The 26,995-nt window shown below is 43.1% G+C and overlaps 1 protein-coding gene, 1 long non-coding RNA gene and 1 other non-coding gene across 9 annotated transcripts in view; 2 read left to right on the plus strand and 1 right to left on the minus strand.

Moving 5' to 3' along the window:
• GMPS (guanine monophosphate synthase) overlaps nt 1-18,169 on the minus strand; it is a 76,879-nt gene extending 58,710 nt beyond the window's left edge. The window contains exon 1 of one of the 3 annotated variants that reach the window (XM_072792182.1): nt 18,018-18,169. In XM_072792182.1, the coding sequence (XP_072648283.1) occupies nt 18,018-18,143 (126 nt within the window). In that variant the 5' untranslated portion in view covers nt 18,144-18,169. Of the gene's footprint in view, nt 1-2,391; nt 2,472-16,273; nt 16,782-18,017 lie in introns of those variants that run through there. The other 2 variants (XM_072792183.1, XM_072792185.1) reach the window with 2 other exon arrangements.
• LOC140614546 (U6 spliceosomal RNA) lies at nt 13,693-13,797 on the plus strand. The gene has a single exon (XR_012015384.1). It is a non-coding gene; the product is annotated as a U6 spliceosomal RNA (small nuclear RNA).
• LOC140613789 (uncharacterized) lies at nt 17,076-23,935 on the plus strand. Of its 5 annotated transcripts, none has more exons than XR_012014667.1 (3): nt 17,076-17,333; nt 21,927-22,019; nt 22,993-23,935. It is a non-coding gene; the product is annotated as an uncharacterized lncRNA (long non-coding RNA). The 5 variants fall into 5 exon arrangements; XR_012014668.1 differs by having other exon boundaries at nt 17,077-17,333; nt 21,930-22,019; XR_012014665.1 differs by lacking the exon at nt 17,076-17,333 and adding an exon at nt 18,238-18,384.
• The last annotated feature ends 3,060 nt before the right edge of the window (nt 23,936-26,995 follow it).

Raw genomic sequence — 26,995 nt, forward strand, 5'->3', positions numbered from 1 at the left:
CCAACACACACACACACACACACATCATCTGGGTTACTCAACTACCCACAATAATCCTTTCATTACCAAAAAGGCTAGTGGAAGTAGCATATTTACTTATTTAAGCTCACCACACCTTTAACTCGGGACAAACTGTACATTTTCTTCAAAGAAAATTACCTCACACCTTACGTACTTTAGAAATGTACAAACTGGGATCCCTGGGTGGCGCGCAGTTTGGCGCCTGCCTTTGGCTCAGGGCGCGATCCTGGAGACCCGGGATCGAATCCCACCTCAGGCTCCCGGTACATAGAGCCTGCTTCTCCCTCTGCCTATGTCTCTGCCTCTCTCTCTCTCTCTCTGTGTGACTATAGTAAATAAATAAAAATTAAAAAAAAAAAAAAAGTACAAACTTCACTGAAGGTTTTCTTTAAAAAAAAAAAAATCATCTCACAACACTGAACAAAATTTGAGCCTACAAGGGTTAAATCAAAGAGTTAAACTCTCTAGCTCCTGACCTTATTATATGCTTGTTCTACCCTCCTTTTCTTGAAAACTTTTAAACTTACAGAAGGTTGAAAATATGGTACAGGGGTGCCTGGCTGGCTCAGCCAGAGGAGCATGCAACTCTTGATCTCAGGGTCATGAGGCCAAGCCCCACAGCAGTTGTACAGATTATTAAAAAAAAAAAAAATTTTTTTTAAATAAACTATGGCACAATAAACCCCACTCTCCACCTAAATTCAACATTAGTAATATTTTGTCGCATTTGCATTATTTCTATCTATATGTACTCCTTTCCTCTTAAGTCTTGGAAAATAAATGATAGATCTTTCTCTCCCCAAAACACTTTTCTGCATGTACTTCCTATCAACAGGGACATTCCCCTATATAACTACAATACACAATTACATCCAAGAAATTTAATACTAAAAGTATAAATTTCCTCAAATGTCACCAATAATGTCCTTTATAGGTTTTTTAAGACTTATTTGAGACATGAGCATGAGAAGGCTTGCAAGCAGTGGGGAGAGGCAGAAATAAACTCTGGAAGCAACACACACACCCCTGAGCAGGGAGACAGATCCTGGACCGGGAGATCCTGACCTGAGCCAAAATCGAGTTCACCACTCAACCAACTGAGCCACCCAGGTACCCCTCAGTTGTTGGGAGGTATTTTTTCTTTTTCTTTTTTCTTTTTTAATTCCAGACCCTATCAAAAACCACAGATACTATACTCACATTGTCATTGTCTCCTTCAACCTAGAACTATCTATTTACCTTTTTACAGTCTTTTAGGGCACGAAAATTTTTTTTTAAAGTTCAGACCAGGGCGCTGTGTGGCTCAGTGGTTGAGCATCTTGCCTTTGGTTCAGGGCATGATCCTGGGGTCCTAGGATTGAGTTCCTCATCGGGCTCCCCGCAGGGAGCCTGCTTCTCCCTCTGCCTGGGTCTTTGTCTCTCTCTGTGTGTCTCATGAATAAATAAAAATTAAAAAAAAAAAAAAAAGTTCAGACCAGCTTTCTGCAGAATATACCTCAACCAGGATCTATTTATAGTCTTATGATTAGATTCCAGATAAACATTTTTTGGGAACAATCTTGCACTGGTGATATAATTAATTATGCCTATTCCTGATGTAACAAAATGCAAAGGACATGATGTCATTTTCATTATTGGTGATCCTGACTTTGATCAGTTGGTTAACAAGCCTATGTGCTTAAAAGTAAAAAAAAAATTTAATTAATTAATTCTGATTCCAAGTCCTCTCCCTGCTTAAAATCCTAAAATGATTTCCCCTTAGAATAAAGTTCAATTAAGTCCAAAATACCTTCCAAGCCTTTTAAGACCTTGACCTACTCTTTACCCTAAATGGCTCTTTAAACTCTCCATGATCCCACAGAGGCTAATGTCCTCTCTGGCTGAAAAAATCCAAGCATGGATAAATCAATCTCAGACATGCCAAATAAAAGAAGCCAGATGTCTCTAAAATCACAGTATATCTTAAATTTTCCATTAGCTCAATGACACAGCTGTCAATGCCACGGCCATAGTTATGTACAATTTGACATAAAATCCCCCAAGGGAAAGAGATTCCCTAGAGTGTCTCAGAAAATTTCCCTTAGAGCAGAAAGATGCCCCAAGGATTTCAGCAAAAAGAAATATAGCTGAGCTTGGCTGAAATTCATCTAGGATAGACATTCTGGAGCTTTATATAACTCACCAAGTCTGTCGTTTCTCTATGCATTCTATAAACACTTGAGTAAGACCCCTGGAGGGTGCAGTGAGTTGTTACTCCTGGTAGTATCACTGGACAAGTGCAACCCCTTAACATTTCAGTCAGCAAAACATTTAAAAACCATTTGGAAAAAAAAAAATTTTTTTGAAGAAGAACTGAGTTCTGGTTATTACCTGAAAAACTTCCATTGACATCTTCTGGTAAGATCAAGGAAGTACTAGCATCAAAACTTGCAGAATGAGTTGTCAATGGCCTGGAAAAAAATTCCAGAAGTAACTGAGCATTCTCAAGAAATGCTGAATCATCAATGCGCTTGATGGCATAGAAAATGTGTGGAAAAACAGTTCTTAGACAACTCGAGTCAAAAAAAAATTTAGAAGAGCCAGACTAAACACAAAAGAAAGCTTAAAAATACCAAAACTAATTCATTTCATATATTTTTGGGATCTGTAAGTGGTAGATGATTCTCCAAAGAGCCAAAGTCTCCTATGCTGTATAATATATATGTGTATCCCCTGGTACAGTAATATACAACACTATACGTACACATTTAGTTGTATATGCAATGCTTACCAATCTTCAGCTGTTTCATTTTGCCTAAATTATGATCACGGACTTCTGCTCTATTTATCTAGAATTTCACATTTGTAGACATTAAACACTGAACAAAAATTATGATCACTCAATTCATGAGTTCATTTTTCTCTATCTCCTTCAATCTGAGTATGTAACCTATGAGCTTCTGTTGGAATTCCCTCGATGAATTAGAATGTTTTTAAGTTTTCAGTGTTCTCAGGGCCCCCGGGGGAGCTCAGTCAAATACCCATCTCTTGATTTGGGCTCAGGTCATGATCCCAGGGTTGTGAAATTGAGCCCCGTGTCAGGCTCACACACTGGGCATGGAGCCTGCTTGGGATCCTCTCTGCCTCTCCTGCCTCTCTCAATCAATCAATCAATCAATCAATCAAGTTTTCAGTGTTCAATCGGTCTGGGAAATACAAGTCCCTAGTGACATAAACTACTGTCCTAGCATCTTACTGCCCTTGGTCTGCTACTGACTTCATACATTGAGAAAATTCTTTTCCCTAATGCAACTCCACGCACTTAGTAGGTACATTCATCACTCCTACTTTGTTTCTACATGTTATATGGAACGAAGCCACCACCATCTTCATACTGAATCAATTTGCACTTCTGATTAGAACTTCATCTGCTTTTGTTTTGTTTTTCTTCATCTGCTTTTGAATAACTGTCTCTTGGTTCTTTAAAGTCATTGCAGGGGGATCCCTGGGTGGCGCAGCGGTTTGGCGCCTGCCTTTGGCCCAGGGCGCGATCCTGGAGACCTGGGATCGAATCCCACATCAGGCTCCTGGTGCATGGAGCCTGCTTCTCCCTCTGCCTATGTCTCTGCCTCTCTCTCTCTCTCTCCGTGACTATCATAAATAAATAAAAAATTTAAAAAAATAAAATAAAATAAATAAAAAAAAATAAAGTCATTGCAAATCATCTTCTACAAATTTAAAGTGCCAACAGCTCAAGTTCAAGGGCACCAGGGCTAAACAGAATGAACACAGTTTGAATGAACTCTCTAAATCAATGAATTAAAAAGCAGTTTAGCTTGGACTCCAATACTACTTCTAGCATTCACTTAAAGACAGACCCCCATACACAAACCCTAACCACAGGAATGACTGAGGAAGTCCATTTTCTCAGATAAACTAAATATAGTTCTAATGGATTTAATTTATACATATGAACATCACATAAGAAAATAGAACCACAAGGCTATATTCTCTTTCTTATCAAACTTGCAGGGAAATAAAAACTTAGTCCAACATTATAATTTATAATACCAATGTTTAAACCTTTTGAAATCATTATTTTCCCCTTGGATTTCAATTATCCTAAAAGAAGTCTTTTCAGAAAGTTATGGCAATGTTATCTGACAAATGTAGCCAATTCTAAATTAAACAACTAAGAAAATTGGCACCGTTGGTGAAAATCAAAGTATATTATTCCTTACCTCATGATTTTTAAATCCTTTAAAGTTTTACTACAGTAGTTTTTCCATTCATTGGTGAACATTAGGTAACTGAGAAATGAACAAGGTTATCTCTAACTAAATCTAAACCACTATTAATTAGCCCAAATCAATCTGTGTTTTTCTAAAAGTTGGCTGTGTACACACATACACACAGACAACGTTCAGCAACAACTGTTGTCATACTAGTAAAATATTTTTTAAAAAAGAACTTTTCCTTTCAAGATTTGAGAAAGAGAGAGAATGAGCAGGAGGGCCGCAAGGAGAAGGAGAGAATCCCAAGCGCCTCCATGCAGGGCTCCATCTCACAACCCTGAGATCAGGACCTGAGCCAAAACAAAGGGTCAGATGCTCAACCAACTGAGCCACCCAGGAAGCCCGAAGGGAAAAGTTCTGAATTGTGTTGATCTCAGTTTACACTCCTCCCAAGTTTTTTCTTTATACTGACCCTTTGTTTTCTCTACTGACTGCATTCCTATTGTGACTCAATCGATCATTACAACAAATACTTCTTTTGAAGCTGATTAAATGTGCACATGTGTGGACCTAGTCACATGAACAAGCCCCAAAAGTTTTTTGCAAAAATGTAAACAGAGAAATAGAAATAACACAGATTTATTCCCAAATTTCACTGCCCCTCTTTGGAGGACCTCAAGACAACACTTTTCATGTGCAAATAAAAGATAATCAAAGAGCTAAATATACTGAGTTTGTGAAGAGATCCAATTTTGCATCCCACATAATTATTACTCCTAAAATACCTTAAAGGAATTTTAGCTTAGGAAAAATCTATATTTTTTTAAGGAAAAAACCTTAAGTTTAAGCAAATGTCACAATTACACAGGTATTCAGCACATGGCTCATTTTTCAAGATGCTACTATTCTACTTCATGAACCCAATCTCCCCTCTATATGTGGCCCTTTCTACTGTAATATGTGCCTGAACTACATTGTGTTGCAAATAATAAAACTTGAAAAAACTACTCACAAAACTGGTGAAGTGGGGCACCTGGATGGTTCAGATGGTTAAGCATCTGCCTTTGGCTCAGGTCAAGATCTCCAGGTCCTGAGCAGGGCTCCCTGCTCAGTGGGGAGTCTGCTTCTCCCCCTGCCTCTGCTTCTCCCAGATGCTCATACTGTCTCTCTCTCTCAAATGAATAAATAAAATCTTTTCAAAGATTTTTTTAAATTTAAAAACTGGTGAAAGTAATGGGAAGGAATCAAGCATGCATCCGGTGTTTCCAGTATGAACTCTACCACAAGTAACTGTATAGTTGATGAAAGTTCTTTATAATTCCAGGAGGGGCAGCCCCAGTGGCTCAGCGGTTTAGCACCGCCGTAGGCCTGGGGCATGATCCTGGAGACCTGGGATCGAGTCCCATGTCAGGCTCCCTGCATGGAGCCTCTTTCTCCCTTTGCCTGTGTCTCTGCCTCTTTCTCTGTGTCTCTCATGAATAAATAAATTTTTTATAAATAATTAAATAATAGATAGATAGATAGATAGATAAATAAATAAATAAATAAATAAATAAATAAATAAATAAATAAATAAATAAAATAATTCCAGGAAAAACAGAATTAGAGTATCACCATTTTTCAACCTTTAATAAAATAATAGACCTAAGCTACTGTGTATGGCTTACGAAAGGACCCGTACTGATATGCAGATTGTGACTAGTTCATAATAAAAGGTACATAAATTCTCTGTAAGCATTCACATAGTTATATAACAAGATGATAAAATAACTTTATTTCTGCCCAATCTACAATAAGAATTGGGGCTTTGGGGCAGCCCATGTGGCTGACTGATTTAGCACCACCTTCGGCTCAGGGCGTGATCCTGGAGACCGGGATGGAGTCCCACATCGGGCTCCCTGCATGGAGCCTGCTCCTCCCTCTGCCTGTGTCTCTGCCTCTCTCTCTCTCTCTCTGTATCTCTATTAAATAAATAAATAAATCTTTAAAAAAAAAGAAAAGAAAAAAGGAATTGGGGCTTTTATGTACTATGTTTTAGATTTTTAAATTTCAGTGCTCACTTCGGCAGCACATACAGATTTTTAAATTTCATTTGTCTAAAAATTTTTTTAATATTTATTTATTTATTCATTCATTCATGAGAGACACAGAAAGAGAGAGAGAGGCAGAGACCCAGGCAGAGGGAGAAGGAGGCTCCACGCAGGGAGCCCGACCTGGGACTCGATCCCGAGTCTCCAGGATCAGGCCCTGAGCCAAAGGCAGGCGCCAAACTGCTGAGCCACCCAGGGATCCCTCATTTGTCTAAAAATTTCCTGCATTATCAGCACTGGTGAACTGAAAATTTAAAAAATGGTTCTTTCCAGCAGATCGGTGGAAAGCACTGAACTAGGCATCGGCTGTTAAAATCATTAGGGGAAAGACTAATGAGAAACTTGATAATAAACGGGTAAGTGGACAATACTTGATCTTAATGTACAAAATAGAGAATATGGAAGTACCTCTCACTGTGAGGCACCACGTCAACAGATGAAGGGAGTCTGAGCACGTGCTTGTGACCGTTGAGCTGGTCAAGGGCTTTATGCTCTTCGCTCTCCTGATGCATGTTCTTAATATTCCGTGTGTCACAGACTCTACCTGTGGCCCTAACTCTTCACTGTTCCCCACCGCTCTGCCGTTTCTCATGTGACTTTGCAGCTCATCCTGCGTTAGGCAGAATATATTTCCTCATTCTTGACACTGGGCTCAACCATGAGGCTCTGTTTTGATGGACGTAGTGAGGGCAGAAGTGAGAAGAGCGCCAGGCCACTGGACGACTCTACTTGCATCCTGCGCCTCCGCCGTCGCGCAAACATGAGCCTCGCAGGCCCCAGAAGGGTGCAAGTAGAGGAGCTCAGCAAGGCTGAGCGGACTCACAAACTTGTCAGCAATAAATCGGTATCACATATCCTTCTGAAAATGTTTCATACCAGCTAAAGTGAAATTTTACAAAACCTGTTTAACACCCAAGCATCCAGGGCAGGTTCTTTTTATTATTTTTTTTAAATTTATTTATTCATGAGAGACACACAGAGAGAGGCAGAGACATCGGCAGAAGGAGAAGCAGGCTCCCTGTGGGGAGCCCGATGTGGGACTCGATCCCAGGACCCCAGGATCATGACCTGAGCCAAAGGCAGAAGCTCAACCACTGAGCCACCCAGGCGTCCCAGGGCAGGTTCTAAATCCGTAACCTACTGGGATTTTGCATTCCCCAGCCACATATAGCGAAGTACAGAAGAACAGAGGGCAAAATTACACAAAATGGCTATATAGTTCTCTGTGACATTGTCCTTAAGATACACATTACACTGATTTTCTAGCTTTGGAAATTTATTTTTTTTAATTTTTTTTTTTTTTTTTTTTTTATGATAGTCACAGAGAGAGAGAGAGAGAGAGAGAGGCAGAGACATAGGCAGAAGGAGAAGCAGGCTCCATGCACTGGGAACCTGATGTGGGATTCAATCCCGGGTCTCGAGGATCGCGCCCTGGGCCAAAGGCAGGCGCCAAACCGCTGCGCCACCCAGGGATCCCTAGCTTTGGAAATTTAAAACACAAATGCATACTTATCATTTTCCCAAGGTGTAATTAATAAAGGAAAAACATCAGGAAAGAGGAACCACTTAGGGGCACTATTAACCTCTGGAGAGCTAGGCCTGGTAAACCACAAATTGACCATACCAGGGTAACATGCCTCACAGACAAGCTGACAAGAATGTTATTAAACACCTGAAAATATAGGGGCACCTGGGTGGCTCAGTCGTCGAGTGTCTGCCTTTGGCTCAGGGCGTGATCCCGGGGTCCTGGGATCAAGTCCTATATCAGGCTCCCTGCATGGAGCCTGCTTCTCCCTCTGCCTGTGTCTCTCATGAATAAGTGAATAAAATCTTTAAAAATAAATAAATAAAATAAAAATAAAATTCAGATTGCTGGGGCACCTGGGTGGCTCAACGGTTGAACATCTGCCTTTTGGCTCAGCTCATGATCCCAAGGTCCTGGGATCGAGTCCCACATCAGGCTCCCTACAGGGAGCCTGCTTCTCCCTCTGTCTCTCATGAATAAATAAATAAAATCTTTTAAAATAAATAAATATTTAAAAAATAAAATTCAGATTGCTATCATCAAATGAAGAAGTTGTTCATTTCTACTGGTACATGTTTATAAAGCCAATCTAAAAGTAGCCTGTTTGCCCACAAACCACATCCTATTTCCATTAAAATACAGCTGAACAAGGTACTTTTAAAAATACTCCTAAGGATAAAGTGTCATGATGCAATATTTTAAAAGTTTATTTTACTTGACCAATGTTTATCTCTTCCAGGTATCGAGTAGATTATTATGACCTAAATATTCTCAACTGTACAAAACAGAAAATATCAAAACCTATAAAGAGCTGTCCTCTGACCCAACAATTCCACGCTTTGGTACTTATCCAAGAATATTAAATATCTATGTCCACAAAAACTGGATAACAGGCCACACGGACATCAACATGCAAATGGATAAACAAATTCTGGTGTATCCTACAGTGGAATACAATGCAACCATACAAACGAACTGCTGATACAACAACATAGATAAATCTCAAAAACATGGGATCCCTGGGTGGCGCAGCGGTTTGGCGCCTGCCTTTGGCCCAGGGCGCGATCCTGGAGACCTGGGATCGAATCCCACGTCAGGCTCCCGGTGCATGGAGCCTGCTTCTCCCTCTGCCTGTCTCTGCCTCTCTCTCTCTCTCTCTGTGACTATCATAAATAAATAAAAATAAAAATAAAAAAATAAAAATAAAAATAAAAAAATAAAAATAAAAAAAAAATCTCAAAAACATTATGCTGGGGGATCCCTGGGTGGCTCAGCGGTTTAGTGCCTGCCTTTGACCCAGGGCACGATCCTGGAGTCCCGGGATCAAGTCCCACATCGGGCTCCCAGCATGGAGCCTGCCTCTCCCTCTGCCTCCCTCTCTCTCTCTCTCTCTCTCTATCATAAATAAATAAATCTTTAAAAAAAAAAAAAAATTATGCTGAGTGAAAGAAGCCTAAAAAAAATCACTGTATGGTTCCATTCATATAAAGTTCAAAAGCAGAAAAACTAATGTCTGGCTACCGAAACGGGAAGAGTGGTTGCTGCTGGAGGAGCCAAGGGACACGCAGGAACACAGGCGTACACGTTTGCCAAAAGCCCCACCGTACACTTGAAGACCTGGGACACTTCGGCTATGGACATTCTGCTAAACTCAGTAAAAACAAGCAAACAAAATACCCATTAGTGACCTTTTTCAAACCATCTCCACAAACTGAAACAAACCTGCAATAAGCAACTATTTGCCCTCGGCCTTCAGGGCCTCAGACGGCCAAGCGCTGCCAGTGTCAAAACCAGGCCTAAGGGGATCCCTGGGTGGCGCAGCGGTTTGGCGCCTGCCTTTGGCCCAGGACACGATCCTGGAGACCCGGGATCGAATCCCACATCGGGCTCCCGGTGCATGGAGCCTGCTTCTCTCTCTGCCTCTCTCTCTCTCTCTGTGTGACTGTCAAAAATAAATAAAAATTTTTTTAAAAATCTTAAAAGGAAAAAAAAAAAACCAGGCCTAAGAGCCGCTCCATCAGGTTAAATCCGCTTAAGTGGGTTAAGCATCCAATTAACCACCCATTAAAAGTTTACACTTTTATTCCTAATCACCTTTAATTACCTTTTAAAAAGTTATCTCTGCAGCCTAAAGCTGGAAGTCTGGTACTTCATTTTACCCAATCAGATGTCAGAGTTGGGGGGGGGAGGGGACATCTCTCACAGTTCATGACAATAATGCAACAATATGAAAATGTTCCACCAAAGTGTAACTTAGGGTCTCTCAACAAAATGGATCAAAGACCTAAATATAAGTGCTAAAGCTATAAAGCTTTGAGAAGAAAGTAAAGGCAATTACAGAAGATTCAAGATCATTAGGAAATGCTCCTTAGGAGGCAAACCGTAAAAGAGACTCTTAACTATAAAGCACAAACTGAGGGTTGCTAGAGGGGAGGTGAGCAGGATGGACTAAATGGGTGATGGGTATTAGAGGGCACTTGCTGTGATGAGCTCTGAGTATTATATATAAGTGACAAATCACTAAATTCTACTCCTGAAACTAATATCACACTCCATGCTAACAACTAGAATTTAAATAAAAACCTGAAATCCCCCCTCCCCAATAAAATGCTCCTTGGATGAGATAAAGACAGACAAGTGACAAAGGAAAATAGTTGAACTTCATCAGAATTATAAGTTTTTTTTTAATTATAAGCTTTTATACATCAGAGGACACCATTAAGAAAGTAAAAACCCATAGAATAGCAGAAAATATCTGCAAAGTGTACTTTCTGATAAGAAACTTGTCGGTAGAATAAAGAACTCTTACAACTCAGTAAAAAGACAAGTAACCCGCTTTCAAAGATGAGCAAATGGGGATCCCTGGGTGGCTCAGCGGTTTAGCGCCTGCCTTCGGCCCAGGGTGTGATCCCACGTCAGGCTCCCTGCATGGAGCCTGCTTCTCCCTCTCCCTCTGCCTGTGTCTCTGCCTCTCTCTCTCTGTCTCTCATGAATAAATAAATAAAATACTAAAAAAAAAAAAAAAAAAAAAACAGAAGTTTGGGAAATATCCCCCGCAAAGGTTTTGGTAGGTTAGAGCAGATTATTTTACCTTTTGATTTCAACACTGCTCTCACTTTAAAAAAAAAAAAGTAATCTGACACTTAATTTTTTAGAATTTTATAAACACAACAGTTATTAGCTTAGAAATAATTATTCTAATATATATATATTAGAATCGAATTTCAGCCAAATTTTAAGTAGATGTCACTGCTGAAATCAAGATCCAAACTCAGGGCAATATGTGCTCTGTATCTAGAGTGACCACATGGCCCAGTTTGCCCAGAACTGTCCTAATTTACACCTATTATTCCCACACTTACCCATTTATCTCATATTCTTCATTTTTTAACATATTCTTATGAGTCAGTGCAGTAAAGTACCATAGGATGGGTTTGTTACACTTCCCCTTTATCCTTCTACTTCTGCCATGGTCGTGTCTAGTTCTGTGGATAGTACAGGTGCAATGAACAGAGTTCTCACTTCCAACTTCAGGTTCAATCCGAAAGGCAACCACTGATATCCCATTTCTTTTTCCAGATCCTTTCCTGATCTTGGACACAGGCATCCAGGGGTAGCTAACCCTATCCAGTCCTGAGTGCCGCAACCATTGCTCAGCTTGCAAGATGCCCCAAACCTCTAGGCTACCATCGGCTGGATCAGTGGGAAACAGGAGTAAGGTATCTATAAAGTATATGCAGGAAAGAAATGTTGTGTGTTCCTGTGCACGATGTCCAGAGACAGTAATCTGAGAACTCTTGATACAGGAATTTTGCCATTTATTTACTATATTGTATAAATTCACAACTACTTATTTTGTCTGGTAATATTTTATTTTACAGCAATTACAAATTTATTTTTAGCAACTCCTTTTATGTTCAAGTGCCCCAGTTTAGACAACGAATATATGGTCATACTACTATAACCAAACATCTTACTCCCATCGCATTATGATGTACTGTATTAGGGAATGTACAGACATAATTATGTAAACCATCTCCTTGGTCCTCAAAACAATGAACCTGAAGCCATGGCAAGAGTCCACCAGTAGAAAACCAACTAATATCACATTATTACTATAGTAAAGCTATTTTTTTGAACAACTGTGATTTTTTTTTAAGATGTTATTTATTTATTCATAAGAGACACACAGAGAGAGAGGCAGAGACACAGGCAGAGGGAGAAGCGGGCTCCATGCAGGGAGCCTGATGCGGGACTTGATCCCAGGACCCCAGAGTCATGCCCTGGCCCCAAGGCAGACGCTCAACCGCTGAGCCACCCAGGCGTCCCAAACCACTGTGATTCTTAAGCAAATATAGAAACAGCTCTACTTCACAATGAGCAGGAAAAAATATTCAGCACAACCCAGAATTACATATGCTATACAGAGATTCGAAATTCTAAGAATGGATTACTCTTCTGCTGATTCACAAAGTGCTTCAGAATTATGTTTTATCCCTAAGGACTTCATTCATTTTGAGCATCTAAACAGAGTTTAGGTTAGAAGGCACCATAACAGAGGTAATTCTGGATAGCAAATAATTATTCATCACTTTAAACAGCATCATTTGGAATATGATTAGTCTTTTTAAAAGTATCAAATACATTTGAGGGCAGCCCAGGTGGCTCAGCAGTTTAGCGCCGCCTTCAGCCCAGGGCCTGATCCTGGAGACCTGGGATCAAGTCCCATGTCAGGCTCCCTGCATGGAGCCTGCTTCTCCTTCTGCCTGAGTCTCTGCCTCTTTCTCTTTCTCTCTCTCTCTCTGTCTCTCATGAATAAATAAATAAAATCTTTAAAAAAAAATAAAATACATTTGAATAGGCACAGAACAAGCCTACATTTAAAAAAAAATACTTAAAAAACAATTATCTTCCTTAAGTAACAAGTTGGACCAGCTAAAGAAAGACAAGGCTATCTGAGGTTCCTGGAGGAATTTCAAAATCTTTTAAGAACAGGAAACCATAAAAACTATTCCTTTTGTCTGTAACAGCTTTTACATTCTAGATGAAGATTTTTTTTTTTTAAAGAGGGGAAGGGAAGAAGGAGAGATTTTTTTTCTTGTATTCATGAACTCTGATTTATATTAATATCACATCTTAAGGCACTATCTTTCTGAGACACCAGAGCCACTTAATCAGTAGCAATATGCAGAGAGAGAGAATCTGAAGGAGGTTCCAGGCCCAGGGTAGAACCTGATGCAGGGCTCACACCCCTGAAATTCTGAATGACTTGAGCAGAAATCAAAAGTCAGGTGCTTCACTGAGTGAACCCCTAGATGAATATACTAATATTAATATGAAGCAAAAAAAAATCGTCTTTGATCTTTAAAAATATGTTCTATAGGGTTACCATAAAAGTACAGCTGTTTAATACTCTATGCATCCCAGGCTAAAAAAAAATCTCGTAATCTTTCAATTGGATTCAAAAACTTAAGTGTAAAAAATGCCAACTTTAAAAGTTTAATACAAGAAAAAAAAAAAGTTTAACACAAGTCATTAAAGATTCTATATCACATGTAATCAACTTATAAAACATCTCTAATCCAAGTATGATTTACCCTAGTCAACATCTCAGTAAAGGTGATGGAGCAAGTCCTACTTCTCCAACCAAGAGTCTGAGGCTTGGATAAGGCCAAAAAGTGGGAGTTGACCAGTAGCCCAAAGAACACTATTCTGATAATCCTGCTCTAATAAAACAGAAAGTAGTTACTGTGTCTAATATTTGACCTATATGGTATTTATAACAACATTAAGTAGCTGTAAAAAAGTTTTTAAATAAACCATTAAATGAGATCTTAACCAAGTTCACTTCGGCAGCACATATACTAAAATTGGAACGATACAGAGAAGATTAGCATGGCCCCTGCGCAAGGATGACGCGCAAATTCATGAAGCGTTCCATATTTAAAAAAAATAAAATAAATAAGATCTTAACTTCTTAAAAACATTATATCAACTTAACTTAGCAAACAATAACCTCTGCTTTGGATAGTTAATCAATTAGCCCAAATGCTTTTATAGATTAGGTCTCTTCCTAATTTCTATCATGCAGAAATGTCATTTTAGAAAATCCTGATACAAACTGAATGTACCAGAATAGGGATCAAAATCAGCTCTTTCCTTCCGCTTTAATTTATGAACCAGGATTTACACACAAGTGTCAGAGCCACAACTGATGCACATAGTGAGCTTGGGAACAGTGCGTGTACTTCACTCCAGAGGGAAGGGTGGTTCGGTGGTAAACTATGGAAAAGAGATGCCTACTCAGATTTCCAGATGGACTTCTCAGAAGTATCTCATTTCACCTACTTTATTATGCACGTTATCCCATGTTTACCCATCTCTTTACCGGAAATGTTTCTTAGGATCAATGACATATCATGGTTTAATATTAAGGACATTAAATAATAATAGATTTGATGAAATAGGTTATTTCCCTGATGACTCCTCCAGAAGGTGCTTCCAATTCAGTTCACATCTAATTGTTATTCAAAAAAAAAAAAAAAATACACATGCTTGAGTAGCTATAAAACATCAAGGACCTTGAAATAAAATTAATCAGCAATTCTCTTGAGGCTCAAATATATCAAACTGATCAAGGCTCAACGCAGGTTAAACAAAACAGACAAAAATATCAACTAGGAAAAAAAAAAAAACTTTATGCTCCATACTCCTGAGACAAATAAATTTGGAAACTGAGCCTTGAACTTTCTGCTGCCGGTTAATTCGGTGAAAATACCCTTTCTCGAATCACTCACTTCATATTTTTCAAAGCCTGTAAATTAGGTTTGAGACCTCCTAGGAGTACAGTCATTTCCTCTACCAGCACGGAGAGAAGTTTGTAGGTCTCAAAAGGGAGAAAAGTGCTTTTGCAAGCGAGCTCGCGTACAGGAAAGAGCCGCACAAGGAGGTGGACACTGCTCCTGGGGTCAGAAGCTGCAAGCTCGGGTGTCCTCACCCCCCTTTATGGCCCTGAGAAGGGAGCTTCACGAAGCCCAAACTTCAGTTTTCTCGGTTTAAAAAGAGCCCGATCGCTGCTACCGCCTTTTCTCAGTTGTCCAGCCGACAGCTGGGGAAGGCTTAGGGGGCACCAGCAAGCGGGGGCAGGAGGGGCGCCCGCCGACGGCCCAGCGGGGAAGGGGCCGCGCCTCAACCAGGGCCCCAGGACCTCAGGGCGCCGGTTCCCACCTGACTCTTCCAACTCCGCACACCTGGACGCGACTCAGGGCGGCCCCTCCCGAGACCAGGCCCGGGACAGCGCCCGGGAGGCCCGCGCCCGCTCCTGGGTCCCGGCGACCCCGCGCACCTCCGCGCTGGGACGGTCTGGAAACTCCGAGCCAACGAAAATTTGAAAAACGGAAGTGAAAGCGAAGGTGCAGCATTCAGAGACGCCAGGAGAGGGTCGGAGGGGGGGGGGGGGTCGGGGAGGGGACGCGGGGCGCTCCGGAGCGCCCGCGGCAATGAGCGACTTTCCCAGCAGCCCGGGGCCCCCCACTTCCCCGGGCCTCGGCGGCGGCGCGGGGACGGGGCATGCACGGGGCCCAGGGGGGGGATGCACGGGGGCCGGGGGGGGATGCACGGGGACCGGGGGGGGATGCACGGGGGCCGGGGGGGGGGATGCACGGGGACCGGGGGGATTGCATGGGGGGGAGGGGGTTGCACGGAGGGGAGGGGGATGCACGTGGGGAGGAGGGGAATGCACAGGGGCTGGGGGGATCCACGGGAGCCGGGGAAGATGCACCGGGAGGAAGCACGGGGGCCGGGGGTGGGATGCACGGAGGGCGGGAGGGGGATCCACGAGGGGATGCACGGGGGGAGGAGAGGAATGCACGGGGGCAGGGGGGGATGCACGGCCTGGGAGGCCGAGGGGGAGGGCGGCGGCGCGGGCGAGCCGGGCCCCCGGGAACTGACCCGCGCGGCCCCCGGGGCGGGGGGTGCAGTCACGCGGCCTCGCCGCCGAGCACCCCGAGGCCGGCGGCCGGGGACGCGGAGGGCCTGGCCGAGGGCAGGCGGGAAACCGGGAGGCGGGCAGACCGGGGCGGGCGCTGCCCCGCGGGCGCGGGCGCGGGCCGTCCACAAAGGCCGCCAGCCTCCCGAGGGGGCCCCAGGCGCACACGCCGCCCGCCGCCCGCCGCCCGCCGCCCTCCGGCCGCGCTCCCGGGCTCCGCGCTCCCGGGCTCCGGGCGGGGGAGGCGCGGGCCGGCGAGGGCCGGCGAGGCGGCCGCGGGGAGCTGACGCCCTCCCGACGCCGGGGCCGGCGGCCGCAGCAACCCCGAGCGGCCGGCGACGATCAACAAAGCACCTGCCCCAGGCCCCGACCGGGGCTCGCGGGGCCGCGCGGACGGGCTGGGGGAGGGCGCGGGGCTTCGGCGCCACACACTGACCTTGGAGTCTCCGTTGCACAGAGCCATCGGGGCCGGGCCGGGGGGCCGGGGGGCCGGGGCGCGGGCGCCGCGGGCCGGGGCTCGGGGGCGAGGCCTGTGCGGGAGCGGCGGGCGCCGCGAGGAGCCGGATCCAGCAGCCGCCGCGGAGCGCGGGCCCCAGCGCCGCGGGAGACGAGGCCAGCAGCGCGCACGCCGCCCCCGCCCCCGCCTCCCGCTTCCGCCCCGGCCGGCCACGGGGCGGAGCCACAGCGCGTCGGGCTCCGCAGCCAGACCGCGGACACCGCGGGCCGCCGCCGCCAAGCGAGCCCGCCTCCGGGGAGGGGCCCTGCACGCCCGGCCCCGCCCCGGGCCCCTTCCCGCCGCCCAGTCCGCCTCCGGGAAGACGAGCCGCGGCCGCTCGGGCCTGCCCGCCCGCGGGAGGAAAGGCCTGCGGCGCCCGGCCCCGCCCCCCGCGCGATAGGCCACGCCCCCGCACGGCAGGCCCCGCCCCCCGGGCCCCTTCCCGCCGCCGAGGTCCGCCTCCTGGAAGACAAGCTGCGGTCGCTCGGGCCTGCCCGCCCGCGGGAGGAAGGGCCTGCGGCGCCCGGCCCCGCCCCCTGCACGATAGGCCACGCCCCCGCATGGAAGGCCACGCCCCCTCACGGCACGGCCCCGCCTTCGCCGGCCGAGCCCGCCCCCCGCATGGCCCTGGCTGCGTCCCCGCAGGCCAGGCCCCGCCCCCACCGCCTCTGGCCCGCCCCCACGCGGCCTTGGCCCCGCCCCCGCAGGCCAGGCCCCGCCCCCGAGGGGAGGAGCCCGCGACTCACAGCCCCGCTCCCGTCCCGCCCCCGCACCGGGCGGCCGGCCCCTCCTCCGCCGCAAGGGCTCCCCCTCTGAGGACGGCCGGAGCCTCGGGGAGCAGGCGGGGGCGGGGCTGATCGCCGCTCTGGACCCCGGGGAGAGGCTGAGCGAGCCGAGAGGGAAGCCTCCGGGGAGCGGGGCCTCCTCCCAGGTGGAGGGGCGTGGGGTCGGCCAAGGCTGCTGCCGAGAGTTTCATCGTGACACCTCGAGGGACGTCGAAGTGAGATGTGATCGCGTCTCTCTGCAAAAGTTCTACGGCGGGGGCGGGATGTGCACGAGAAGGGGGTCTGGGCGCCGCAGTCTGGTGGGGCGCTGGGCCGGGGCGCTGGCCCGAGGCTCGGCTTGCACAGCACCCAGCGTTTTTATTTAGATGCGCTGCAGTCCCCCCAGCTACTCTTTGGCGACCGCCAAGATGAGAGATCAAATTTGGCCGCCTGGAAAAAAAATTAATAATAAAAAACAAAATAAAATAAATAAAATGAAATAAAATAAATCAATAAATAAATTTGGCCGCCTGGGAACCTAAATGAGGGTTGGGGGAATGAATGACACTTGGCACGGCTTCCAGATTAAAGAAGCCTTTTAACAAATATTCAATTACTACGATGCAGCCCTTTGCGGAGCCCACGCTGTGTGTCAGGCCCCAGGTATCAAGGAGCCGGAGTAAGACGACTCGGGCTTTTTAAAAAAATTCATTTTATTCTAAGCTATTTCGCGGAAGTAGTGAGGCAGGACTTGTGTTCTTATTCACCTTTTCGCTAATAAAGTAATCGAGGCTCAGTCGGCCTCTCGGAGCAGGAGGTGGCAGGTACCTGATGGGGGAAAGGATACACAGTTCTTACTGTCAGGAACAAAGGCCCCGAATCCTAGCGGGCCTCCCAGTCAACGAAAGTATTTCACTTACCCTTTTTTGAGCTGAGAAATGGATACTTGAGATTTCTAAGGCCATGGATACTGTGCTCTCTTGGTAGGTCTCTATGAGCAATCGGGAGAACAATGCAGTAACCAATAGGAGAGCCTCAGCTTGCATCACTATCCACCCAGAGTGCAATGGAATGGAATGAGATGTGCCCGCGTTAAGGATTGGCCAAAGCCCATCTATACCAGATAATGCCTATTTTAAATATATTCTAGTGGTCACCTGTATTTATGGCTAAGCATATCCCCAACAACCAGAACGTCCTTATATCTAAAACCCTTCTGCAACTTTTGACTCTGTTGACCCTTCCCTCTTTCTTGAAACTGGATTTCTCTTACAGCATATCAAAGAGGTGTCCTTTCACTACTATAAGATTGTTCTTGGTCTTTTTTTTTTTTTTTTTGATGATGATGATAGTTGACACTAAGTCATCTTTTCTTGTTCCTCTTTCTATATCCTCCAGGTGGAGGCTTAAGTATTGCTTTTCTTCAATATTTCCATTCCCTATCCTCTTCCCATCTTACTCTTCACCTATGTTTCCTTGCAGGACTTGCTTAAAAAATAAAAACTAGGTTGTTTTTTTTCTTAAGTAGTTTTAAAATATCCTTCAATAGACTCTATGACAGCTCTCTCTTTTGAGCTCCAGATCCATACTGCTCTGCAAATCCCCAGTTAGATGTTAGATGGCATGTTGGATCCCAAACTCAAGAAGTCCAAAACAAAACTTCCCAAATTTCTGAGTCCAATATCACTAGAACCATGATATTAGAGGGAAAACATAATACATACATACCATGTGGGTTTTTCATAGATTCCCTTTATCAAGTTGAGACAGTTCCCCTCTATTCCTTCCTGTTTTGATGAGGAATGAATGTTGCCAAGTGCTTTTTCTGTCTTTTGATTATTATATGACTTTGCTTTTTCCAGTTTGTTAATGTTGCAAGTTACATTGATTTTTATTTTTTTTAAGATTTTATTTATTTATTCATGAGAGAGAGAGAGAGAGAGAGAGAAAGGGGGGGCAGGGCAGAGACACAGGCAGACGGAGAAGCAGGCTCCATGCAGGGAGCCAGACACGGGATTCGATCTAGGGACTCCAGGATCAGCCCTGGGCCTAAGGCAGGAACCGCTAAGCCACCTAGGGACCTCCCCTGAGTCACCAAGGACTCCCCGATTGGTTGATTTTTAAATGTCAAACCAGCCCTACATTCTCCGGATAAGCTTAAAGTAATCATGATATATTTTCCTTTTTTTTTTTTTTTTTTTAAGATGTATTTATTTGAAAGAGAGAGCATGCAGGTTTGGAGAGAATACTCAAACCGACTCCCTGCTGAGTGTGTAGCCCAACACAGGGCTCCATCTCACAGCCCAGAGATCAAGACCTGAGCCAAAACCGAGAGTCAGATGCGCAACCAACTGAGCTACCCAGGCACCCCGATATATTTTCCTTTTTATGTATTGAACTTGATTTTCTAAATCTTGCCTTCAAATGTCTGCATCTATCTTAATGAGGAATATTCGCTTGCCATTTTCTTGTAGTGTCTTTAACTAGATTTGGTATCAGGGTAATGCTGACCTCAGAGACAAATTTTGTGTAGAATTATTTCCAGAAGAGTTGGTATGATAGAATTGCTTTTATTCTTTTTTTTTTTAAGACTTTACTTATTTATTTGACACAGATTGAGAGAGTACAAGCAGGAGGAGCAGCAGGCAGAGGCAGAGGGAGAAGCAGCCTCCCTGCCGTGCAGGGAGCCCAATATGGGGCTCTATCCCAGGACCCAGGAATCATGACCTGAGCTGAAGGCAGGTGCCAAACTGACTGAGCCACCCAGATGCCTCAGTTTTATTTCTTTCTTAAATGTCTCGTAGAATTCACCAATGAGGCCATCTGAGCCTAAAGTTTTCTTTGTAGTAAGGTTTTTAACTCCAAAATAAATTTTAAAAAAGATATAGGGCTCTTCAGGTTATCTATTTTTTCCTTGACTGAGCTTTGGCAATTTGTGTCTTTCAAAGAATTTGTCAGTTTTGTCTAAGTTGTCAAATTCATAGGCAAAGTGTTATTCATAATATTCTCTTTTTATTCTTTTAGTGTCTAGACTCTATGATGATATCAAATTTCTCATTCCTGTTGGTGATTTTGTTTTCTGTTTTTCTTCAACAGTCTGGCTAGATAGAACTTTACCAATTTTATTGACCCTCTGAAAGAGCAGCTTTTAGTTTTACGTATTGTTTTTCTGCTTTCTACTTCGTTGATTTTCACTTTAATCGTTATTATTTCCTTTCTTCTTCTTACTTTGTGTTTAGTTTGCTCTTTTTCAAGTTTTTTAAAACCGGAATCTGAGATCATCAGTTTGAGATCTTTCTTCTTTTCTAATATAGGTATTTAGCTCTATAAATTTCCCCTTGAGAACTGCTTTACTGATATCCCACAAACTCAGATATATCAAATATTCATTTCCATTTGGTTCTAAACAGGGTTCAGTTTCTTTTTTTGATTTCTTCTTTGACCCATGGTTTTCTAAAAGCATATTATTCCATTTCCAAATATTTGAGGATTTTTTGGAGCTCTTTCTGTTATTGGTTTCTAAGTTAATTCCATTGTGATCAGAGAATACATTTTGTATGATTTGAATCCTTTTAAATGTACTGGGTCTGCTTTATGGCTTAGAATATACTCTCTATTGGTAAATGTTCTGTGTGTACTTGAAAAGGATATGTATTCTGCTATTATGTGGAATGGTAAATAGGTCCAGTTGGTTGATAATATTGATCAAGACACATATTCTTGAAGATTTTCTGTTCATTTATTCTATCAGTTATTGAGAAAGGGGTTCTAAAAACTCTAACTAGAATTGTGAGTTTATCAACTTCTTATAGTTCTATCAGTTTTTGCTTCATGTATTTTGAAACTCTGTTACTAGGTCATTAATGTTTAGAATTGTTATTGATCTGGCAGCCCTGGTGGTGCAGCGGTTTAGTGCTGCCTGCAGCCTAGGATGTGATCCTGGAGACCCTGGGTCGAGTCCCACATCGGGCTCCCTGCATGGAGCCTGCTTCGGTCTCTGCCTCTCTGTGTGTGTGTGTGTCTCTATGAATAAATAAATTTAAAAATCCTAAAAAAAATAATAATTGTATTGATCACTTTATCAATATGAAATAACATTCTGTATCCCTGGTAATTCTTTTTACTCTGACATTTGTCCAATATTAAAATAGCATGCTTGGAGTGCCTGCTGGCTCAGTTGGTAGAGCATGTGATTCTTTACCTAGGGTCAGGAGTTCATGTGTTACATTGGCCCAGAACTTACTTTAAAAAGAATAATAATAAGGGACCCCTGTGGGGGCTCAATGATTGAACGTCTGCCTTTGGCCCACGGATCGGCGTGATCCCGGAGTCCCGGGATAGAGTCCTGCATCCAGCTCCCTGCAGAGAGCCCGCTCCTCCCTCTGCCTGTGTCTCTGCCTCTGTGTCTCTCATGAATAAATAAATAAAATCTTTGAAAAAAAAAAGAAATAATAAAAATAAAATAGCATGCCTGCTTTCCTGACTGGTTGTTGGTATGGTATATCTTCTGCAGTTCTCTAATCTGTTTCTATATTTATGTTTAAAGTGTTTTTTTTTATAGGCAGTAAATAATTGGGTCTTGCTTTTTGTCTAATCTGCCAATTTCTTTTATTTGGAGTATTTAGACCATTTACATTTAATGTGATTATTAATACAGTTAAGTTTATGTCTATAATTTAGAGATTCTAAAGGCAGGAAGCCAAGGCAATCAAAGGGCTAGTCTCTTTTGTTTCTTGTTTCCCAGAAGTCACTGTCCTTTAATGTTTGATATCTAATAGTTCAAAACCATTTTTTCCTATATTTTGTCTGACTTTTTGTTGTTGTTTCAGCAGGAGGATAAATCCAGTTCCTGTTACTCCATCTTTGGCAAAAGCAGAAATCTGGAAACCTTTTCTAACAAGTAGTTGAAGCATCTTAAGCCTGTAAGTCCTTTGCCTGTCTCATATAGTTTTGTTAAGGGTGAAAATTGCCCTGAATTCAGAACAACTTAGGCAACATAGACTAGTGATGTTAGTTCTTATAAATGTAATCTCGTGGTTCCTGAGACCAACAGAATTTTTAGATGACATTTGATAAAAATCCATAGATGGAAATTTTACATGACTTTTAAGATTTGGTGAGTATCATATCATAAAATACTTATTTCAGGTATAATCCAAGGCCATTTTATCTTTCAAAATGTAAAATCTTGGGCAGCCAGGGTGGCTCAGTGGTTTAGTGCCATCTTTAGTCCAGGGTGTGATCCTGGAGACCCGGGATCAAGTCCCACATCGGGCTCCCTGCATGGAGCCTGCTCCTCCCTCTGCCTGTGTCTCTGCCTCTCTCTGTGTCTCTCGTGAATAAATAAAATCTTTTTAAAAATGTAAACTATTTTAAACCTCCTATTTAAAAAATTAACTTTTAAACTTATAAAAATTATTAGATGCTGACTGAAAATGTGGAAGTACATAGTATTTCAAAATCCTTTTAGGAAGGTATGTGAATTTTTTTAATTGAAGGCAGCTGTTCTAAAATATTTTTTGATCCTATATCCCTTGCTTGGAATCTTAATAATTCTCCATTGCTCTCAGGACAAACTTAAAATTTCTAGCATTTCTCATTGGGTCTTTGTCTCAAGATTTGGCAAGCCCCTCTTTATGTTGTATCCTGCTCTCTTACCACTGCTCCCTCACTCTACTCTAGCCATATTAAACTACTTTAGTTCCTTAAACATGAAATGTTCTCTCGACTCAGACTTTCTGCACAAAAATATCTTCTGCCTAGAATATTTCTGTTCCCCTCCCCAAAACTCTGAAGCCTTGGGTTAGATATCTCTTCCTTTTTTGTGCTCCCACATTCCTTTCCTTTTCATTAGTACTCACCACCCTCAATGTATTTACTTGTCTCTGTCCACAGAAAAACCCTGGAAGCACTATGATCCCAGTAGCAATGAGCAAAACAAGCCACCAACTTTCTAAATACTATTCTTCAACAAGAGGAACAAGTCTTCTTGGAGAAAAGGCTGATTTCAGGAGCAAAGGAGGGACGGGATAACCAGGAACACCTTTTGGGGCCAGGAAGTAAGGAAGTATTCAGAGAATAATGGAGACATGTCAGAAGGACACAGAAGTTTTAAAAGGACCTTTACCAGCTGAATCTGGGACAATATATCAAAATAAAAATGACGGCAAACAAATTACATCAATTGATTAAATTAGGGGCCATCAGCCTATGATGATATAAATAAATGACTAAACAGAAAACCCTTCCTTATAATGCCAACTAATAAAAGTCAAAGGAACAGTTAAATTATAAAATCATCACTTTGCAGCTCTCATAGAAATAATGAATTCAGGCAAGAAACATAAATGGATAGCAAGACTTATGGATGGAAAATGGTTGGATAACAGGTGTTATTTACATTGTCTCAAATTATCTCTCTACAAAATAATTATACATGAAGAAAGAGTAACTTTATTGTGAAGAAACCTGGAAGCACATCCTTACTCAGGTGATTGAAGTTAACATCAACAGTAGTGGAGCAAATTGGCATCCTATGTTATCTGATGGATGCAGTGAGCCAAGCACAAAATTACTTAAGTGATCTTGCCTGAAATATATAACCCAACTGTGAATGAACCTCAAGGGAGCACAAATGGAGGAACATTCCACAAAATAATAGGTCTACAGGGATCCCTGGGTGGTGCAGGGGTTTGGCGCCTGCCTTTAGCCCAGGGCACGATCCTGGAGATCTGGGATCGAGTCCCATGTCGGGCTCCCAGTGCATGGAGCCTGCTTGTGTCTCTGCCTCTCTTTCTGTGTGACTATCATAAATAAATAAAAATTTAAAAAATAATAATGGGTTTACAATTTTTCCAGTTATCTATTGGTTTGTAACAAACACTCTAAAAAACCTAGTGGCTTAAAACAACAGTGCTTATTTTGCTACTATTTGGATAAGGTTCAACAGGGACAGGCCTTCTCAGTCCTAAGCTGTCAGCTGGTGCAGCCCAGAGCCTGGCTCACTACGTCTCAGCTAGAGTGGCTCAAAGGCTGGGAGATAGAATCATGAGAAGGCTCCTGCACTCATGACCCCTGATCTGGAAGATTCGTACAGTTGAGGGTTGGAATGGCTGCATATCTGATACCTCTACTTCTCTATGGTCTCTTCATTTTCTATATGTCAGCTCAGGACTCCCAGGGCGTGTATGTGTTTGTATGTGAAAGGGAGCCAGAGAGAAGGTTGTATGGCCTTTGTAACCTAGCCTCCTAAGTTACACAGGTCTACTTTATATTCTGTTCATGGACTGAGGCACAGGTTGGTCTAGATTGAGACAATTCTAGAAGGGCATGTGGAACTGGAAGTGTGGTACAATGCTCAAAAAACACAATTCGCAGAGTAATCTCAGAAAATGAAGGTCACAGAAGGGCTTAGGAACTCTTCTAGATTGAAGGAGAGTAGACATGACTGCTGAGAAAATCCATGCTCTTGGATTGAATTCCTCATGCTATAAAGGATATTATGGGATAATTGGCAAAACTTGAAGGCCATCTGTAAGTGAAGGGCATATGGGAGCTTGTACTGTTATGGCAAGAGTACTATAAGTCAAGCCCTAGGGTGGCTTCCCTGCTCAGCAGGGAGTCAGCTTCCCCCCCCCCCCCCCCCCCCGTCCCTCACCCACCCCTGCTTGTGCACTCTCTCTCTCAAATACATAAAAATCTTTTTAAAATCTTGCAGTTAATCCTTTCATAAAGGAATAATAATATGATAAAAATAACCACCCACATATGATACATTCGTATTTTTTAAAATCATGTTTTATTAAAGCAGATCATTGAATATTGTCATTATTATATTTTTATTTATTATCCCTTTATGCCTTCTGTCCCAATTATGCTTTCAAATTTTAGTCCCCCCTTTTAAAAAAAAAATTTTTTTTTTTATTTATCTATTCATGAGAGACACAAAGAGATAGGGGAAGAAGCAGGCTCCCTGCAGGGATCCCAATAGGAGACTCAATCCCAGGACCCTGGGATCACACCCTGAGCCAAAGGCAGATACTCAACCACTGAGCCACCCAGGTGTCCAAAATTTTAGCCTCTTCTTATTTATTTATTTATTTATTTATTTATTTATTTATTTATTTATTTTTATTTTTTTAGCCTCTTCTTAGAGGAGAAGTTAAATTGACATCCTGCTAGGAAGAACTGACTCATCGAGTTCCATCCATCCCCACATTCATCCATCTCCACATCTAGGAGAAAGAAGGGGTACAACTTTTAGTGTTTGCCTTTGAAAAGTTTCTAAAACTGGTGATAGAAAAACCCCTTAAAAAATTTTTTTTAATTTTTATTTATTTGTGATACTCACAGAGAGAGAAAGAGGATGAGGCAGAGACACAGGCAGAGGGAGAAGCAGGCTCCATGCACCGGGAGCCCGACGTGGGATCCGATCCCGGGTCTCTAGGATTGCGCCCTGGGCCAAAGGCAGGCGCCAAACTGCTGCGCCACCCAGGGATCCCAGAAAAATCCCTTATTGATAATAATGGTTGTAGTGGTGGTAGTAATAGTGGTAAATCCTGTAGAGCACATCATGTGCCAAGGCACTATTGTAAATTTTTTACATATATGAGCACATTTAATACAACAGTCTTTTTTTTAAAAGATGTTCTTTATTTGAGAGAGAGCAAGAGAGAGAGAGAGCATGAGCAAGGGGAGGGCCAGAGGGAGAAGTAGGCTCCCAGGCTGAGCAGGGAGCCCCATGCAGGCTGGATCCTAGGACCCTGGGATCACGACCTGAGCCGAAGGCAGATGCCAACGGAGTCACCCAGGCGCCCCTAATGTAATGATCTGTGATATGAGTACTATTATTATCCCTTTGTCATCTTTTCATGATTGAGAAAACAGAAATTAAGGTTATACAGCCAGTAAACCAGAGAACTGAGATTCAAATCAGGCCAACTGGCTCTAGCCTTTTTAATGTTTATTAAGTATTCAAAATACACTTTGCCAAAAAAAAAAAAAAAACCCAACAACAAAATACACTTTGCCAAATGATCTTTAAAGCCACAAGTATCACCAGGTAATAGTAAAGTAGTATAATGACCCTATTACCACTGTTTCTTCCATCTGTCTGTAGGGCTATAATTTTGATGGATTTTTTAAATTGGTTATCCTTTACAAAATTCATAGTACAAATCCACTGGGTATTTATATAATATATTTAATTGTGATAAAACATGTGATGGAAAATTTATCATCTTAGCCATTTTTCAGTATATCCACACTGTGTGCAACAGACTTTTTTTTTTTTTTTTAAGATTTTATTTATTCCTGAGAGACACAGAGAGGCAGAGACACAGGCAGGGAGAGAAGCAGGCTCCCCGAAGGGAGCCCTATGCGGGACTCGATCCCAGGTTAGGCCCTGAGCCAAAGGCTGACCCTCAACCGCCGAGCCACCCAGGCACCCCGTGTGCAGCAGATCTTATTTCATCTTGTAACACTGACACTCTACCTAACGAACAATCCCCCATTGCCCCCTCCTCCCAGGCCCGGTGGCCACGAGTCCACTTTCTGTTTCTATGAATGTGACAACTTTATCTCGTATAAGTGAAACTCTACAGCATTTGTCTTTTGTAACTGTTTTTTTTTCACTTAGCATGTTTTCAAGTTTCATCCATGTTGTAACCAGAGACAGAATTTCCTTCCTTTTGAAGGCTGAACAATATTCTGTTGTGTGTACATGTGGGTATATAGCACATTTTACTTACACATTCATCTGTCCATGGACATCTGGGGGGCCGCCCCCTTTTGGCCATGGTGAATAATATTGCTGTTGAAGTGTTTGTGTATTAGAAATAAAAAATGGGAAAAATAAAAATAAATAAAAATAAAAATAAAATTAAAAAATGGGGCAGCC

This window comes from Canis lupus, chromosome 22 (genome assembly GCF_048164855.1).
Source record: "Canis lupus baileyi chromosome 22, mCanLup2.hap1, whole genome shotgun sequence".
Lineage (NCBI taxonomy): Eukaryota > Metazoa > Chordata > Mammalia > Carnivora > Canidae > Canis > Canis lupus.